Source organism: Petromyzon marinus (assembly GCF_048934315.1).
Source record: "Petromyzon marinus isolate PM22_M1 ecotype Great Lakes invasive population chromosome 67 unlocalized genomic scaffold, UKy_Petmar_22M1.pri1.0 chr67_unloc.3, whole genome shotgun sequence".
Taxonomy (NCBI): domain Eukaryota; kingdom Metazoa; phylum Chordata; class Hyperoartia; order Petromyzontiformes; family Petromyzontidae; genus Petromyzon; species Petromyzon marinus.
In genome coordinates, this window is record NW_027422593.1 from 134,915 (window position 1) to 155,403 (window position 20,489).

Below are 20,489 nucleotides of genomic sequence, written 5' to 3' on the forward strand. Positions count from 1 at the left end.
CGTCATTGTCGTCATTGTCGTCATTGTCGTCATTGTCACCCACGTCATTGTCGTCATTGTCGTCATTGTCGTCATTGTCACCGTCGTCATTGTCGTCATTGTCGTCATTGTCGTCATTGTCACCGTCGTCATTGTCACTGTCGTCATTGTCGTCATTGTCGTCATTGTCGTCATTGTCGTCATTGTCACCGTCGTCATTGTCGTCATTGTCGTCATTGTCGTCATTGTCGTCATTGTCACCCACGTCATTGTCGTCAATGTCGTCATTGTCACCGTCGTCATTGTCGTCATCGTCGTCATTGTCGTCATTGTCACTGTCGTCATTGTCACCGTCGTCATTGTCACCGTCGTCATTGTCGTCATTGTCGTCATTGTCGTCATTGTCACCGTCGTCATTGTCACCGTCGTCATTGTCGTCATTGTCGTCATTGTCGTCATTGTCACCGTCGTCATTGTCGTCATTGTCACCGTCGTCATTGTCGTCATTGTCGTCATTGTCGTCATTGTCACCGTCGTCATTGTCGTCATTGTCGTCATTGTCGTCATTGTCGTCATTGTCGTCATTGTCGTCATTGTCACCGTCGTCATTGTCACTGTCGTCATTGTCGTCATTGTCGTCATTGTCGTCATTGTCGTCATTGTCACCGTCGTCATTGTCACCGTCGTCATTGTCGTCATTGTCATTGTCGTCATTGTCGTCATTGTCGTCATTGTCGTCATTGTCACCGTCGTCATTGTCACTGTCGTCATTGTCGTCATTGTCGTCATTGTCGTCATTGTCACCGTCGTCATTGTCACCGTCGTCATTGTCACCGTCGTCATTGTCGTCATTGTCGTCATTGTCGTCATTGTCGTCATTGTCACCGTCGTCATTGTCACCGTCGTCATTGTCGTCGTTGTCGTCATTGTCGTCATTGTCACCATCGTCATTGTCGTCGTTGTCGTCATTGTCGTCATTGTCGTCATTGTCACCGTCGTCATTGTCGTCATTGTCGTCATTGTCGTCATTGTCGCCGTCGTCATTGTCGTCATTGTCACCATCGTCACCGTCGTCATTGTCACTGTCGTCATTGTCACCGTCGTCATTGTCGTCATTGTCGTCATTGTCACCGTCGTCATTGTCGTCATTGTCACCATTGTCGTCATTGTCACCGTCGTCATTGTCGTCATTGTCGTCATTGTCGTCATTGTCGTCCTTGTCACCGTCGTCATTGTCGTCATTGTCATTGTCACCGTCGTCATTGTCGTCATTGTCGTCATTGTCACCGTCGTCATTGTCGTCATTGTCGTCATTGTCGTCATTGTCGTCATTGTCGCCGTCGTCATTGTCGTCATTGTCGCCGTCGTCATTGTCACCGTCGTCATTGTCGCCGTCGTCATTGTCACCGTCGTCATTGTCGTCATTGTCGTCATTGTCGTCATTGTCACTGTCGTCATTGTCACCGTCGTCATTGTCACCGTCGTCATTGTCGTCATTGTCGTCATTGTCGTCATTGTCACTGTCGTCATTGTCGCCGTCGTCATTGTCACCGTCGTCATTGTCGTCATTGTCGTCATTGTCGTCATTGTCGCCGTCGTCATTGTCGTCATTGTCATTGTCGTCATTGTCGTCATTGTCGTCATTGTCGTCATTGTCGTCATTGTCACCGTCGTCATTGTCACTGTCGTCATTGTCGTCATTGTCGTCATTGTCGTCATTGTCGTCATTGTCACCGTCGTCATTGTCACCGTCGTCATTGTCACCGTCGTCATTGTCGTCATTGTCGTCATTGTCGTCATTGTCGTCATTGTCACCGTCGTCATTGTCGTCGTTGTCGTCATTGTCGTCATTGTCACCATCGTCATTGTCGTCGTTGTCGTCATTGTCGTCATTGTCGTCATTGTCACCGTCGTCATTGTCGTCATTGTCGTCATTGTCGTCATTGTCGTCATTGTCGCCGTCGTCATTGTCGTCATTGTCACCATCGTCACCGTCGTCATTGTCACTGTCGTCATTGTCACCGTCGTCATTGTCGTCATTGTCGTCATTGTCACCGTCGTCATTGTCGTCATTGTCACCATTGTCGTCATTGTCACCGTCGTCATTGTCGTCATTGTCGTCATTGTCGTCATTGTCGTCATTGTCACCGTCGTCATTGTCGTCATTGTCGTCATTGTCGTCATTGTCACCGTCGTCATTGTCGTCATTGTCATTGTCACCGTCGTCATTGTCGTCATTGTCGTCATTGTCACCGTCGTCATTGTCGTCATTGTCGTCATTATCGTCATTGTCGTCATTGTCGCCGTCGTCATTGTCGTCATTGTCGCCGTCGTCATTGTCACCGTCGTCATTGTCGCCGTCGTCATTGTCACCGTCGTCATTGTCGTCATTGTCGTCATTGTCACTGTCGTCATTGTCACCGTCGTCATTGTCGCCGTCGTCATTGTCACCGTCGTCATTGTCACCGTCGTCATTGTCGTCATTGTCGTCATTGTCGTCATTGTCGTCATTGTCGTCATTGTCACCCACATCATTGTCGTCATTGTCGTCATTGTCGTCATTGTCACCGTCGTCATTGTCGTCATTGTCGTCATTGTCGTCATTGTCGTCATTGTCGTCATTGTCACCGTCGTCATTGTCACTGTCGTCATTGTCGTCATTGTCGTCATTGTCGTCATTGTCGTCATTGTCGTCATTGTCACCGTCGTCATTGTCGTCATTGTCGTCATTGTCGTCATTGTCGTCATTGTCACCCACGTCATTGTCGTCAATGTCGTCATTGTCACCGTCGTCATTGTCGTCATCGTCGTCATTGTCGTCATTGTCACTGTCGTCATTGTCACCGTCGTCATTGTCACCGTCGTCATTGTCGTCATTGTCGTCATTGTCGTCATTGTCACCGTCGTCATTGTCACCGTCGTCATTGTCGTCATTGTCGTCATTGTCGTCATTGTCACCGTCGTCATTGTCGTCATTGTCACCGTCGTCATTGTCGTCATTGTCGTCATTGTCGTCATTGTCACCGTCGTCATTGTCGTCATTGTCGTCATTGTCGTCATTGTCACCGTCGTCATTGTCACTGTCGTCATTGTCGTCATTGTCGTCATTGTCGTCATTGTCGTCATTGTCACCGTCGTCATTGTCACCGTCGTCATTGTCACCGTCGTCATTGTCGTCATTGTCGTCATTGTCGTCATTGTCGTCATTGTCGTCATTGTCACCGTCGTCATTGTCACCGTCGTCATTGTCGTCGTTGTCGTCATTGTCGTCATTGTCACCATCGTCATTGTCGTCGTTGTCGTCATTGTCGTCATTGTCGTCATTGTCACCGTCGTCATTGTCGTCATTGTCGTCATTGTCGTCATTGTCGTCATTGTCGCCGTCGTCATTGTCGTCATTGTCACCATTGTCACTGTCGTCATTGTCACCGTCGTCATTGTCGTCATTGTCGTCATTGTCACCGTCGTCATTGTCGTCATTGTCACCATTGTCGTCATTGTCACCGTCGTCATTGTCGTCATTGTCGTCATTGTCGTCATTGTCGTCATTGTCACCGTCGTCATTGTCGTCATTGTCGTCATTGTCGTCATTGTCACCGTCGTCATTGTCGTCATTGTCATTGTCACCGTCGTCATTGTCGTCATTGTCGTCATTGTCACCGTCGTCATTGTCGTCATTGTCGTCATTGTCGTCATTGTCGTCATTGTCGCCGTCGTCATTGTCGTCATTGTCGCCGTCGTCATTGTCACCGTCGTCATTGTCGCCATCGTCATTGTCACCGTCGTCATTGTCGTCATTGTCGTCATTGTCACTGTCGTCATTGTCACCGTCGTCATTGTCGCCGTCGTCATTGTCACCGTCGTCATTGTCGTCATTGTCGTCATTGTCGTCATTGTCGTCATTGTCACCGTCGTCATTGTCGTCATTGTCGTCATTGTCGTCATTGTCGTCGTCATTGTCGTCATTGTCGTCATTGTCGTCATTGTCGTCATTGTCACCGTCGTCATTGTCACTGTCGTCATTGTCGTCATTGTCGTCATTGTCACCGTCGTCATTGTCACCGTCGTCATTGTCGTCATTGTCGTCATTGTCACCCACGTCATTGTCGTCAATGTCGTCATTGTCACCGTCGTCATTGTCGTCATCGTCGTCATTGTCGTCATTGTCACTGTCGTCATTGTCACCGTCGTCATTGTCACCGTCGTCATTGTCGTCATTGTCGTCATTGTCACCGTCGTCATTGTCACCGTCGTCATTGTCGTCATTGTCGTCATTGTCACCGTCGTCATTGTCGTCATTGTCACCGTCGTCATTGTCGTCATTGTCATTGCCGTCATTGTCACCGTCGTCATTGTCACCGTCGTCATTGTCATCATTGTCGTCATTGTCGTCATTGTCGTCATTGTCGTCATTGTCACTGTCGTCATTGTCACTGTCGTCATTGTCACCGTCGTCATTGTCGTCATTGTCACCGTCGTCATTGTCGACATTGTCGTCATTGTCACCGTCGTCATTGTCGTCATTTTCGTCATTGTCACCGTCGTCATTGTCGTCATTGTCACCATTGTCGTCATTGTCACCGTCGTCATTGTCGTCATTGTCGTCATTGTCGTCATTGTCACCGTCGTCATTGTCGTCATTGTCATTGTCACCGTCGTCATTGTCGTCATTGTCGTCATTGTCGCCGTCGTCATTGTCGTCATTGTCGCCGTCGTCATTGTCACCGTCGTCATTGTCGCCGTCGTCATTGTCACCGTCGTCATTGTCGTCATTGTCGTCATTGTCACTGTCGTCATTGTCACCGTCGTCATTGTCACCGTCGTCATTGTCGTCATTGTCGTCATTGTCGTCATTGTCACCGTCGTCATTGTCACCGTCGTCATTGTCGTCACTGTCGTCATTGTCGTCATTGTCATCATTGTCACCGTCGTCATTGTCACCGTCGTCATTGTCGTCATTGTCATTGTCGTCATTGTCGTCATTGTCGTCATTGTCGTCATTGTCACCGTCGTCATTGTCACTGTCGTCATTGTCATTGTCACCGTCGTCATTGTCGTCATTGTCGTCATTGTCGTCATTGTCACCGTCGTCATTGTCACCGTCGTCATTGTCACCGTCGTCATTGTCGTCATTGTCGTCATTGTCGTCATTGTCGTCATTGTCACCGTCGTCATTGTCACCGTCGTCATTGTCGTCGTTGTCGTCATTGTCGTCATTGTCACCATCGTCATTGTCGTCGTTGTCGTCATTGTCGTCATTGTCGTCATTGTCGTCATTGTCACCGTCGTCATTGTCGTCATTGTCGCCGTCGTCATTGTCACCGTCGTCATTGTCGTCATTGTCACCATCGTCACCGTCGTCATTGTCACTGTCGTCATTGTCACCGTCGTCATTGTCACCGTCGTCATTGTCACCGTCGTCATTGTCGTCATTGTCGTCATTGTCGCCGTCGTCATTGTCGTCATTGTCGCCGTCGTCATTGTCACCGTCGTCATTGTCGCCGTCGTCATTGTCACCGTCGTCATTGTCGTCATTGTCGTCATTGTCACTGTCGTCATTGTCACCGTCGTCATTGTCACCGTCGTCATTGTCGTCATTGTCGTCATTGTCACCGTCGTCATTGTCACCGTCGTCATTGTCGTCACTGTCGTCATTGTCGTCATTGTCATCATTGTCACCGTCGTCATTGTCACCGTCGTCATTGTCGTCATTGTCATTGTCGTCATTGTCGTCATTGTCGTCATTGTCGTCATTGTCACCGTCGTCATTGTCACTGTCGTCATTGTCGTCATTGTCGTCATTGTCGTCATTGTTGTCATTGTCACCGTCGTCATTGTCACCGTCGTCATTGTCACCGTCGTCATTGTCGTCATTGTCGTCATTGTCGTCATTGTCACCGTCGTCACTGTCACCGTCGTCATTGTCGTCGTTGTCGTCATTGTCGTCATTGTCACCATCGTCATTGTCGTCGTTGTCGTCATTGTCGTCATTGTCGTCATTGTCACCGTCGTCATTGTCGTCATTGTCGTCATTGTCGTCATTGTCGTCATTGTCGCCGTCGTCATTGTCACCGTCGTCATTGTCGTCATTGTCACCATCGTCATTGTCGTCATTGTCACTGTCGTCATTGTCACCGTCGTCATTGTCACCGTCGTCATTGTCACCGTCGTCATTGTCGTCATTGTCGTCATTGTCGTCATTGTCGTCATTGTCACCGTCGTCATTGTCGTCATTGTCGTCATTGTCGTCATTGTCACCGTCGTCATTGTCACCGTCGTCATTGTCACCGTCGTCATTGTCGTCATTGTCGTCATTGTCGTCATTGTCACCATCGTCATTGTCGTCGTTGTCGTCATTGTCGTCATTGTCGTCATTGTCACCGTCGTCATTGTCGTCATTGTCGTCATTGTCACCGTCGTCATTGTCGTCATTGTCGTCATTGTCGTCATTGTCGCCGTCGTCATTGTCGTCATTGTCACCGTCGTCATTGTCGTCATTGTCACCATCGTCATTGTCCTCATTGTCACTGTCGTCATTGTCACCGTCGTCATTGTCACCGTCGTCATTGTCACCGTCGTCATTGTCGTCATTGTCACCGTCGTCATTGTCGTCATTGTCACCGTCGTCATTGTCGTCATTGTCACCGTCGTCATTGTCGTCATTGTCGCCGTCGTCATTGTCGTCATTGTCACCGTCGTCATTGTCACCGTCGTCATTGTCGTCATTGTCGTCATTGTCGTCATTGTCACCGTCGTCATTGTCGTCATTGTCGTCATTGTCACCGTCGTCATTGTCGTCATTGTCGTCATTGTCGTCATTGTCACCGTCGTCATTGTCACCGTCGTCATTGTCGTCATTGTCACCGTCGTCATTGTCGTCATTGTCGTCATTGTCGTCATTGTCACCGTCGTCATTGTCGTCATTGTCGTCATTGTCGTCATTGTCACCGTCGTCATTGTCGTCATTGTCGTCATTGTCGTCATTGTCACCGTCGTCATTGTCACCGTCGTCATTGTCGTCATTGTCACCATCGTCATTGTCGTCATTGTTGTCATTGTCACCGTCGTCATTGTCGTCATTGTCGTCATTGTCGTCATTGTCACCGTCGTCATTGTCGTCATTGTCGTCATTGTCACCGTCGTCATTGTCACCGTCGTCATTGTCGTCATTGTCACCATCGTCATTGTCGTCATTGTCGTCATTGTCGTCATTGTCACCGTCGTCATTGTCGTCATTGTCGTCATTGTCGTCATTGTCACCGTCGTCATTGTCGTCATTGTCGTCATTGTCGTCATTGTCGTCATTGTCGCCGTCGTCATTGTCGTCATTGTCACCGTCGTCATTGTCGTCATTGTCACCATCGTCATTGTCCTCATTGTCACTGTCGTCATTGTCACCGTCGTCATTGTCACCGTCGTCATTGTCACCGTCGTCATTGTCGTCATTGTCACCGTCGTCATTGTCGTCATTGTCACCGTCGTCATTGTCGTCATTGTCACCGTCGTCATTGTCGTCATTGTCGCCGTCGTCATTGTCGTCATTGTCACCGTCGTCATTGTCACCGTCGTCATTGTCGTCATTGTCGTCATTGTCGTCATTGTCACCGTCGTCATTGTCGTCATTGTCGTCATTGTCACCGTCGTCATTGTCGTCATTGTCGTCATTGTCGTCATTGTCACCGTCGTCATTGTCACCGTCGTCATTGTCGTCATTGTCACCGTCGTCATTGTCGTCATTGTCGTCATTGTCGTCATTGTCACCGTCGTCATTGTCGTCATTGTCGTCATTGTCGTCATTGTCACCGTCGTCATTGTCGTCATTGTCGTCATTGTCGTCATTGTCACCGTCGTCATTGTCACCGTCGTCATTGTCGTCATTGTCACCATCGTCATTGTCGTCATTGTTGTCATTGTCACCGTCGTCATTGTCGTCATTGTCGTCATTGTCGTCATTGTCACCGTCGTCATTGTCGTCATTGTCGTCATTGTCACCGTCGTCATTGTCACCGTCGTCATTGTCGTCATTGTCACCATCGTCATTGTCGTCATTGTCGTCATTGTCGTCATTGTCACCGTCGTCATTGTCGTCATTGTCGTCATTGTCGTCATTGTCGTCATTGTCGCCGTCGTCATTGCCACAGGGCTGGGGGGAGGGGCTGTGTGACCACACTTCAGAGGGGCAGTCGGCGATGCCCCGGTTTTTTTGTGCCGTGGCGCTTTCGGATGGTGGCGGGCGGGGGGGGGTGGGTGGTGTTGTCCGTCTGGAACGCTCTTCCGCTCCCGATATCAGAAACCCACGGGGAGGTGCGATGGCACTTTTACGTCGTCGTGGTCGTCATCGTCAGAGACCCATGGCCTCACACAGAGACCCACAGACTCACGCAGAGACCCACAGATTCATCACACAGAGACCCACAGATTGATTACACAGAGACCCACAGATTCATCACACAGAGACCCACAGACTCGCACAGAGACCCACAGATTCATCATACAGAGACCGACAGACTCACGCAGAGACCCAAAGACTCACACAGACTCACACAGAGACCCATAGACTCACACAGAGACCCATAGCCTCACACAGAGACCCACAGACTCACAAAGATCGACACAGACACCCACAGTCTCACACAGAGACTCACAAACTCACACAGAGACCCACAGACTCACACAGAGACCCACAGACTCACACAGAGACCCACAGACTCACGCAGAGACCCATAGACTCATCCAGAGACCCATAGACTCATGCAGAGACCCACAGACTCAAACAGAGACCCACAGACTCACACAGAGACCCACAGACACACAGATTCACACAGAGACCCATTGACTCAAACAGAGGCCCATAGCTTCACACAGAGACCCACAGACTCACACAGAGACCCATAGACTCACACAGAGTACCCACAAACTCACACAGAGACCCACAGACTCACACAGAGACCCACAGACTCACACAGAGACCCACAGACTCACACAGAGACCCATAGACACACACAGAGACCCAGACTCACACAGAGACCCACAGACTCACACAGAGACCCACAGACACACAGATTCACACAGAGACCCATTGACTCAAACAGAGACCCATAGCTTCACACAGAGACCCACAGACTCAACACAGAGACCCATAGACTCACACAGAGACCCAGACTCACACAGAGACCCATAGACTCACACAGAGACCCAGATTCACACAGAGACCCACAGACTCACACAGAAACTCATACACTCACACAGAGCACCCAGACTCACACAGAGACCCATAGACTCACACAGAGACCCACAGACTCACACAGAGACCCACAGACTCACACAGAGACCCACAGACACACACAGAGACGTAGACTCACACAGAGACCCACAGACTCACACAGAGACCCACAGACTCACACAGAGACCCACAGACTCACACAGAGACCCATAGACTCACACAGAGACCCAGACTCACACAGAGACCCATAGATTCACACAGAGACCCATAGACTCACACGGAGACCCAGACTCACACAGAGACCCATAGATTCACACAGAGACCCATAGACACACACAGAGCACCCAGACTCACACAGAGACCCATAGACTCACACAGAGACCCACAGACTCACACAGAGACCCACAGACTCACACAGAGACCCACAGACACACACAGAGACCTAGACTCACACAGAGACCCACAGACTCACACAGAGACCCACAGACTCACACAGAGACCCACAAACTCACACAGAGACCCACAGACTCACACAGAGACCTAGACTCACACAGAGACCCACAGACTCACACAGAGACCCACAGACTCACATAGAGAAGGATTTTATGTATTTTCCCATTGTGAAACAAAATCTCTCTCGCTCTCTCTCGCTTTCCCATTCTCGCTCCGTCTCTCTCTTTCGCTCTCCCTCGCTCTCTCTTTCTTTGTCGCTCTCTCTCGCTCCCCCCCCCCCCCTCCACGTCTCTCTCCGCCTCCCGCTCTTCTCTCCCGGTCCCCGCAATTTATTTCCTCAACGCACGGTGCCCTCATTTCCATTTCAATTAGACTGCGCAGCTTCAAGTGGATACTGCCCGGGTCTCCGTGTGCTGCGTCGAGCTCGCGGAGCGCCGATCGCCGAGAGCCTGGCGCTGAGAGCCGAGCACTCAGAGCCGAGCGCTGAGAGCCGAGAAGGGCTGAGTGCCAATCGCTGAGAGCCGAGAAGGGCCGAGAGCCTGGCGCTGAGAGCCTGCCGCTGAGAGCCGAGAAGGGCTGAGAGCCGATCGCTGAGAGCCGATCGCTGAGTGCCGTTCGCTGAGTGCCGATCGCTGAGTGCCGATCGCTGAGAGCCTGGCGCTGAGAGCCGATCGCTGAGAGCCGTTCGCTGAGAGCCGATCGCTGAGAGCCGATCGCTGAGAGCCGAGAAGGGCTGAGAGCCGATCGCTGAGAGCCGAGAAGGGCTGAGAGCCGATCGCTGAGAGCCTGGCGCTGAGAGCCGAGAAGGGCTGAGAGCCGATCGCTGAGAGCCGATCGCTGAGAGCCGTTCGCTGAGAGCCTGCCGCTGAGAGCCGATCGCTGAGAGCCGATCGCTGAGTGCCGTTCGCTGAGTGCCGATCGCTGAGTGCCGATCGCTGAGAGCCTGGCGCTGAGAGCCGATCGCTGAGAGCCGTTCGCTGAGAGCCGATCGCTGAGAGCCGATCGCTGAGAGCCGAGAAGGGCTGAGAGCCGATCGCTGAGAGCCGAGAAGGGCTGAGAGCCGATCGCTGAGAGCCTGGCGCTGAGAGCCGAGAAGGGCTGAGAGCCGATCGCTGAGAGCCGATCGCTGAGAGCCGTTCGCTGAGAGCCTGCCGCTGAGAGCCGATTGCTGAGAGCCTGGCGCTGAGAGCCTGCCGCTGAGAGCCGAGAAGGGCTGAGAGCCGATCGCCGAGAGCCTGGCGCTGAGAGCCGAGAAGGGCTGAGAGCCGATCGCTGAGAGCCGTTCGCTGAGAGCCGATCGCTGAGAGCCGATCGCTGAGAGCCGAGAAGGGCTGAGAGCCGATTGCTGAGAGCCGAGAAGGGCTGAGAGCCGATCGCTGAGAGCCGAGAAGGGCTGAGAGCCGATCGCCGAGAGCCGGGCACTGAGAGCTGAGCACTGATCACTGAGAGCCGAGAGCTGAGAGCTGTGAGCCAATCGCTGAGAGCCGAGAAGGGCTGAGTGCCGATCACTGAGAGCTGAGCACTGATCACTGAGCACTGAGAGACGATCACTGAGAGCTGAGAGACGATCACTGAGCACTGAGAGACGATCACTGAGAGCTGAGAGACGATCACTGAGAGCTGAGAGACGATCACTGAGAGCTGAGAGACGATCACTGAGCACTGAGAGACGATCACTGAGAGCTGATAGACGATCACTGAGAGCTGAGAGCTGAGCACTGAGAGCTGAGAGCTGAGCACTGAGAGACGATCACTGAGAGCTGAGAGCCGATCACTGAGAGCTGATAGACGATCACTGAGCACTGAGAGACGATCACTGAGAGCTGAGAGCCGATCACTGAGCACTGAGAGACGATCACTGAGAGCTGAGAGCTGAGCACTGAGAGCTGAGCACTGAGAGACGATCACTGAGAGCTGAGAGCCGATCACTGAGCACTGAGAGACGATCACTGAGCGCTGAGAGACGATCACTGAGAGCTGAGAGCCGATCACTGAGAGCTGACAGCCGATCACTGAGCACTGAGAGACGATCACTGAGAGCTGAGAGCCGATCACTGAGCACTGAGAGACGATCACTGAGCGCTGAGAGACGATCACTGAGAGCTGAGAGACGATCACTGAGAGCTGACAGCCGATCACTGAGCACTGAGAGACGATCACTGAGAGCTGAGAGACGATCACTGAGAGCTGATCACTGAGCACTGATCACTGAGAGCCGAGAGCCGAGAAGGGCTGAGCGCAGATGCAGCACTTGTAAAAATAAGACGCATGTACAAATATTACATCGTAAACAGGGTGAACATAGACGTGGAGTAGAGACAGAGGTGGTAGAGAGAGAGAGGGGGGGGGGGGTAAGAATGAGAAGAGCAGAGCGTGAAATAGTTCTAGGATTTAAAGCTTTCGTGACTGCAAGGATCCATACTCTTTGGATCTATTCGGTAAAGTCACGTAGTAGGTAAAAAATTTAAACAAAAAAATCACGACGTTTCGGCCACAACACAAGCGGCCTTCGTCAGGTGAAGGGACCAGACTGTCACCTACGTGACTTTACCGTGAAATATTTCATTTAAAAGGGGGGGAAGGGGGGGGTTTACATAAAGAAAAGCATTGAAAAAAATCCCGTAATGATGAACGAAGCAAAGTTCCGACTACACCGAGCATCTTCTCGTTCCCCTCTGATCGTGAACAACAAAACGAGAGAGGAGAGGGAGGAGAGAGAGAGGGGGTAGAGAGAGGGGTAGAGAGAGAGAGGGGGTAGAGAGAGAGAGAGGTGGTAGAGAGAGAGGGGGGGTAGAGAGAGAGGGGGGGTAGAGAGAGGGGGTAGAGAGAGAGGGGGTAGAGAGAGGGGTAGAGAGAGAGGGGGGTAGAGAGAGGGGTAGAGAGAGGGGGGGGGGTAGAGAGAGGGGGTAGAGAGAGGGGTAGAGAGAGAGGGGGTAGAGAGAGGGATAGAGAGAGGGGGGGTAGAGAGAGGGGGTAGAGAGAGGGGGTAGAGAGAGAGGGGGGGTAGAGAGAGGGGGTAGAGAGAGAGGGGGGGTAGAGAGAGGGGGTAGAGAGAAGGGGGGGGTAAGGAGAAGGGGTAGAGAGAGAGGGGTAGAGAGAGGGGTAGAGAGAGGGGTAGAGAGAGAGGGGATAGAGAGAGAGGGGGGTAGAGAGAGGGGGTAGAGAGAGAGAGGGGGGGGGTATTTACATAAACCAAAGCATTGAAAAAACCCCGTAATGATGAAGGAAGCAAAGTGCCGACTACACGGAGCGTCTTCTCGTTCCCCTCTGATCGTGAACAACAAAACGAGAGAGAGAGAGCGAGAGAGGGGGTAGAGAGAGGGGGTAGAGAGAGAGAGGGGGGGTAGAGAGAGAGGGGGGGTAGAGAGAGGGGGTATAGAGAGAGGGGGTAGAGAGAGGGGTAGAGAGAGGGGTAGAGAGAGGGGGGTAGAGAGAGGGGGTAGAGAGAGGGGTAGAGAGAGAGGGGGGGGTAGAGAGAGGGGTAGAGAGAGGGGTAGAGAGAGAGGGGGGGTAGAGAGAGGGGTAGAGAGAGGGGGGTAGAGAGAGGGGGTAGAGAGAGGGGTAGAGAGAGGGGGGTAGAGAGAGGGGGTAGAGAGAGGGGTAGAGAGAGAGGGGGGGTAGAGAGAGGGGGTAGAGAGAAGGGGGGGGGTAAGGAGAAGGGGTAGAGAGAGAGGGGTAGAGAGGGGGGGGGGGGTAGAGAGAGGGGGTAGAGAGAGAGGGTAGAGAGAGGGGGTAGAGAGAGGGGTAGAGAGAGAGAGGCGGTAGAGAGAGAGGGGATAGAGAGAGGAGGGGTAGAGAGAGAGGGGGGTAGAGAGAGGGGATAGAGAGAGGGGGGGGGGGGTATTTACATAAAGCAAAGCATTAAAATAATCCCGTAATGATGAAGGAAGCAAAGTGCCGACTACACCGAGCATCTTCTCCTCTGATCGTGAACAACAAAACGAGAGAGAGAGAGGGAGCGAGAGCCGATCGCCGAACGCGTTCCTCCGCCACGCTCTCGGCGCTCGCTCGGCCCGTCCGGCGCGCGGGGAGGGGGCCGGAGCGGTGGCGCAACGATTGTCAGCTGCTAGGCAGGGCCTCGAGAGGCGATGTCATCTACAGATAGTGGGGGGCGGAGCGGAGCGGTGGGGGGGGTCGATCACGTGCAACGTTCAGCGTGGGGGTCGTGAAACTAACCCACCAACAAGCCACTCCACCTCCATCCCACTCCACCAACATCCCACCTCCACCCCCACTCCACCTCCACTCCACCCCACACCACCTCCACCCCACTCCACCTCCACCGCACTCCACCTCCACCCCACTCCACCTCCACTCCACCCTACTCCACTCCACCTCCACCCCACTCCATCCCACTCCACTCCACTCCACCTCCACCCCACTCCATCCCACTCCACCCCACTCCACCTCCACCCCACTCCACCTCCACCCCACTCCACCCCACTCCACCCCACTCCACCTCCACCGCACTCCACCTTCACCCCACTCCACCCCACTCCACCCCACTCCTCCCTCCTCCCGTGTCTCCCCCCCCCGTGTCTCTCCCCGTGTCTCCCCCCGTGTCTCCCCCCGTGTCTCTCCCGGTGTCTCTCCCCGTGTCTCCCCCCGTGTCTCTCCCCGTGTCTCCCCCCGTGTCTCTCCCCGTGTCTCCCCCCGTGTCTCCCCGTGTCTCCCCCCGTGTCTCCCCCCGCGTCTCCCCCCGTGTCTACTCCCCGTGTCTCCCCCAGTGTCTCCCCCAGTGTCTCTCCCTGCGTCTCTCCGCGCGTCTCCCCCCGCGTCTCCCCCCGTGTCTCTCCCCGTGTCTCTCCCCCCGTGTCTCTCCCCGTGTCCCCCCCCCCCCCCCGTGTCTCCCCCTCCGTGTCTCCCCCCGTGTCTCCCCCCGTGTCTCTCCCCGTCTCTCTCCCCGTCTCTCTCCCCGTCTCTCTCCCCGTGTCTCTCCCCGTGTCTCTACCCGTGTCTCTACCCGTGTCTCCCCCCGTGTCTCCCCCCGTGTCTCCCCCCTGTCTCCCCCCGTGTCTCCCCCCTGTCTCCCCCAGTGTCTCTCCCCGTGTCTCTCCCCGTGTCTCCCCCCGTGTCTCTCCCCGTGTCTCTCCCCGTGTCTCTCCCCGTGTCTCTCCCCGTCTCTCTCCCCGTCTCTCTCCCCGTCTCTCCCCCCGTGTCTCCCCCCGTGTCTCTACCCGTGTCTCCCCCCGTGTCTCTCCCCGTGTCTCTCCCCGTCTCTCTCCCCGTCTCTCTCCCCGTCTCTCTCCCCGTGTCTCCCCCCTGTCTCCCCCCGTGTCTCTCCCCGTGTCTCCCCTCGTGTCTCCCCCCGTGTCTCCCCCCGTGTCTCTCCCCGTGTCTCCCCCCGTGTCTCTCCCCGTCTCTCCCCCCGTGTCTCCCCCCGTGTCTCTCCCCGTGTCTCCCCCCGTGTCTCCCCCCGTGTCTCTCCCCGTGTCTCTCCCCGTGTCTCCCCCCGTGTCTCCCCCCGTGTCTCTCCCCGTGTCTCTCCCCGTGTCTCTCCCCGTGTCTCCCCCCGTGTCTCCCCCCGTGTCTCTCCCCGTGTCTCTCCCCGTGTCTCTCCCCGTGTCTCCTCCCGTGTCTCTCCCCGTGTCTCTACCCGTGTCTCTCCCCGTGTCTCTCCCCGTGTCTCTCCCCGTGTCTCTACCCGTGTCTCCCCCCGTGTCTCTCCCCGTGTCTCCCCCCGTGTCTGTCCCCGTGTCTCTCCCCGTGTCTCTACCCGTGTCTGTCCCCGTGTCTCTCCCCGTGTCTCTACCCGTGTCTCTCCCCGTGTCTCTCCCCGTGTCTCTACCCGTGTCTCCCCCCGTGTCTCCCCCCGTGTCTCTCCCCGTGTCTCCCCCCGTGTCTCCCCCCGTGTCTCCCCCCGTGTCTCTCCCCGTGTCTCTCCCCGTGTCTCTCCCCCCGTGTCTCTCCCCGTGTCTCCCCCCGTGTCTCTCCCCCCGTGTCTCCCCCCGTGTCTCCCCCCGTGTCTCCCCCCGTGTCTCTCCCCCGTGTCTCCTCCCGTGTCTCTCCCCGTGTCTCTCCCCGTGTCTCTCCCCGTGTCTCTACCCGTGTCTCCCCCCGTGTCTCTCCCCGTGTCTCTACCCGTGTCTCTCCCCGTGTCTCCTCCCGTGTCTCTCCCCGTGTCTCTCCCCGTGTCTCTCCCCGTCTCTCCCCCCGTGTCTCCCCCCGTGTCTCCCCCTCCCCTCTCCGCACCTTTGCGTGGCCGTCTCCCGGCGCGTCCTCCTCTACTACATCCAGAGTGGAGTCATCGCGAGGTGTCACGTGGCACGCTGACCCTCTAACCCCCTCTTGCCCCCCCTCTTGCCCCCCCCCCCTCCCCACCTCTGCCGTGCCAGCCAAAATCTGCGACCTGGAGGATTCCTAGCGGGCTGGGTGGGGGGGAGGTGGGGGGTGGGAGGTGGGGGGGGAGTAGGGGTGGAGGGGAGTGGGCCCCCCCCCCCAGCGCGTGCCCCGGGGAAGGTGATGGGCCGAACGCGCTGCCTCATTAATAACTCAGAAGCTCACTTCTCTCTCTCTCACTCACCCTCTCACTCACTCACTCCATCACTCTCTCACTCACTCACTCTCACCCTCTCACTCACTCCTCTCTCACTCAATCACTCTCTCACTCACCCTCTCACTCACTCACTCTCTCACTCACCCTTTCACTCACTCACTCACCCTCTCACTCACTCACTCACCCTCTCACTCACTCACTCACCCTCTCACTCACTCACTCTCACCCTCTCACTCACTCACTCACCCTCTCACTCACTCACTCACCCTCTCACTCACTCACTCACCCTCTCACTCACTCACTCTCTCTCTCACCCTCTCACTCTCTCACTCCTCTCTCACTCACTCAATCACTCCTCTCTCACTCTCACTCACTCACTCAATCACTCACTCACTCACCCTCTCACTCACTCACTCGCTCTCTCACCTTCTCACTCTCTCACTCACCCTCTCACTCACTCAATCACTCTCTCTCTTCCTCACCTCTCTCTCTTACTTCTCTCTCTCTCACCCTCTCACTCACTCAATCACTCCTCTCTCACTCACTCAATCATTCTCTCTCACTTACTCTCTCTCTGACCCTCTCACTCACCCTCTCACTCACTCAATCACTCCTCTCTCACCCTCTCACTCACTCAATCACCCTCTCTCTCTCTCTCTCACCCTCTCACTCACCCTCTCACTCACTCAATCACTCCTCTCTCACTCACCCTCTCACTCACTCAATCACCCTCTCTCTCACTCACCCCCTCTCTCTCACTCACCCCCTCTCTCTCACTCACCCTCTCTCTCACTCACCCCCTCTCTCTCACTCACCTTCTCTCTCTCTCACTCACCCCCTCTCTCTCACTCACCCCCTCTTTCTCACTCATCCCCTCTCTCTCACTCACCCTCTCTCTCTCACTCACCCCTCTCTCTCACTCACTCACCCCCTCTCCCTCACTCACCCTCTCTCTCACTCACTCACCCCCTCTCTCTCACTCACCCCCTCTCTCTCACTCACCCCCTCTCTCTCTCACTCACCCTCTCTCTCTCCTTCTCACCCCCTCTCTCTCACTCACCCTCTCTCTCTCACTCTCCCCCTCTCTCTCACTCACCCTCTCTCTCTCACTCACCCTCTGTCTCTCACTCACCCCCTCTCTCTCACTCCTCCCTCCAACACACAGCGGCATAGGTCGCTGTGCTTAGGAACGAATCGGCCACGTTCTGGTCACGTGACACTAAACCTCACAACAACAGCACAACCTACATCGTGGATGATCAAGATTCCTCCTGCAGGGCGTTCAATTTACAATTCATTTAATTCTTTCTTTCAATCCCCGCCTGTTCGTTCATTGTTGTTGTTGTTGTTTATGTTGTCATCACGAGACGCTGCGTAACGTGATGTCCCGTACGCGGCACGGATTGGCCCGTGCAAATACCGTACCGTGCCTGCTCTCCCACCTACCAACGCGCACCCTCACTACCTACCTACACACGCACGGAGGGGGCGAGGGTGGCGAAGGTGGTGAGGGTGGCGAGGGCGGGGAGCAACAACAACCGCTCCATGTTTTTATCGTTCCGCAAAACCAGAAGCCATCTCCGGCTCACTCACACACTCACTCACTCACACACCCACTCACCCACTCACTCACCCATTCACCCACTCACTCACCCACTCACCCACTCACGCATTCACTCACCCACTCACCCACTTACTCACTCACTCACCCACCCAACCATCCACCCACCCACTCACACACTCACTCACACACTCACCCACTTACACACTTACTCACTCACCCACCCACTCACCCACCCACCCACCCACTCACCCACTTACTCACTCACCCACTTACCCACTTACTCACCCACTCACTCACCCACTCCACCCACTCACTCACCCACTCACCCATTCACTCACTCACTCACTCACCCACTCACCCACTCACCCACCCACCCAGTTACCCACTCACCCACTCACTTACCCACTCACACACCCACTCACCCACTCACTCACCCACTCACGCACTCACTCACCCACTCACACACCCACTCACCCACTCACTCACCCACTCACTTACCCACTCACTCACCCACTCACTCACCCACTCACTCACCCACTCACTCACCCACTCACTCACCCACTCACCCACTCAACCACCCACCCACCCACACACTCACTTACACACTCACACACCCACCGACCAACTCACCCTTCCCCTCACCCCCCCGTCCCCCCACGCCACTCCCCCACAGGAGTTCGCCCTCAACCCGAAAGCCTTGACCCTTGGTGAACTCTACGGGGAGTTTGACCTCAACAGCAGCGAGTGGACAGATGGCGTCATTTCCTCCATCATGCGCACCGCCTGTACAGGTTAGCGCCCGCACACCGCTACCCCCCCACCACCCCCACTACCCCCCACCACTACCCCCCACTACCCCCTACCTAACCACCCACCCACCGCATCGGGCCATGCCCACGGACCACCAGTTGCTGCTAGCTGCACGTGCCACTGCGTCTACGCGCTGACCAATCACCGCTAGGCAGTGCCACTGCGTCTACGCGCTGACCAATCACCGCTAGGCAGTGCCACTGCGTCTACGCGCTGACCAATCACCGCTAGGCAGTGCCACTGCGTCTACGCGCTGACCAATCACCGCTAGGCAGTGCCACTGCGTCTACGCGCTGACCAATCACCGCTAAGCAGTTGCTCCTCGCTGCACGTGCACTATATACTACACTATACAGTACACTGTACACTACGCTATACACTACACTGTACACTACACTATATACTTCACTATACACTACACTATACACTACACTATACACTACACACTACACTATACACTACACTATACACTACACTACACTATACACTACACTATATACTACACTATATACTACACTATACACTACACTACTAACACTACACTACACAATACACTACACTATACACTACACTATACACTACACTATACACTACACTATACACTACAGTACACACTACACTATACACTACACTATACTATACACTACATTATACCAAACACTATACACTACACTATACCAAACACTATACCAAACACTATACACTACACCACACACTACACTATACACTACACTATACACTACACACTACACTATACACTACACTATACACTACACTATACGAAACACTATACACTACACTATACCAAGCACTATACACTACACTATATACTACACTACTATACACTACACTATAGAATACACGACCACCACACACTCACACACTCGCACCCCCACACACACTCACACTCGTACACACACAGACACTCACACTCACACACACACTCACACCCGCTCGCATGCATTACCCCAGCACGACCCCCACACTCTCACACAACAACAACAACATCCGCCATTCGTCACTAAGTTGCGGTGACGTCACCACGACGCTTGTGCCAGGCTATGTGCACCTTGAGGCCACGTGAAGTGTCGAACGCCCGCTGGCAGGAGGTCACGGGGCAGACCCAGGTGCCACGGGTCGACTGACTGAGACGACTGACTGATGCACCACCTGTGCCCCCTACTGTGCCAACGTGCTGTGCTTTAGCCACCCGGCGCTCCGCTCGTTGTTGTGAGCGTCGCTTCTCCACCCTCTGTTGTTGTTGGAGGGCGACTGCCTCCAACTGCCCAGTAGCATCCTTCACGAGCCTCCTTCACAGAGGCCGATCTTGACACCGCTGGTACCAGTCATCGGAAAGTCCACTCAGCTCCACGTCCTCCGGTACCACATCACTCCATCTCTTCTCTAGCCCGTGCCGTGCCCGTTTAGCCCCCTCGATCCGGCCGAACAAAAGCTGTTTCGGCATGCGGTGGCTGGGCATGCGGGCTACATGGCCCAGCCAACGCAGCCTTGCCTGCCGGAGGAGCTCACCGATGGGACTTTGTCCAGATCTTTCAAGGATATGTGAGCTCCTCACACAATCCAGCCTGGTTAAACCCAAGATGGATCGTAGGCAGGCCAGCCTAAATGTTTCTAACCGGCGAAGATGTTCCATTAGGGGGGTCCAAGTTTCGCAAGCGTAGAGAATGGAGGGAATGACCGTGGCCGAGAAGACCTGAAGCTTAGTGCGGAGCGACAGACCAGGTAGCTTCCACACAGCGTTACGCAACCGATGAAAAGATAATGCCGCTCGACTGATTTGGAGTGAGACCTCTGCTCTTAAACCGGAGCCGGTCATGAGCACACTGCCCAGGTATGGGAAACTCTCCACTCTCTCCACAACTTCCCCATCACCGATTGGGAGTTGTGGTGGTGGAGTGTCCGATGGTACAAAATACCCAGGCAGGTGCTTAGTTTTGGTGGGG

The 20,489-nt window shown here is 54.4% G+C and overlaps 1 protein-coding gene across 1 annotated transcript in view; it reads left to right on the forward strand.

Moving 5' to 3' along the window:
• The window catches only part of LOC116956757 (dynein axonemal heavy chain 2), a 464,532-nt gene that overhangs the window by 46,934 nt on the left and 397,109 nt on the right, over positions 1-20,489 (forward strand). The window contains 1 exon segment of the mRNA XM_076057989.1: positions 18,389-18,506. Within this exon segment, the coding sequence (XP_075914104.1) occupies positions 18,389-18,506 (118 nt within the window).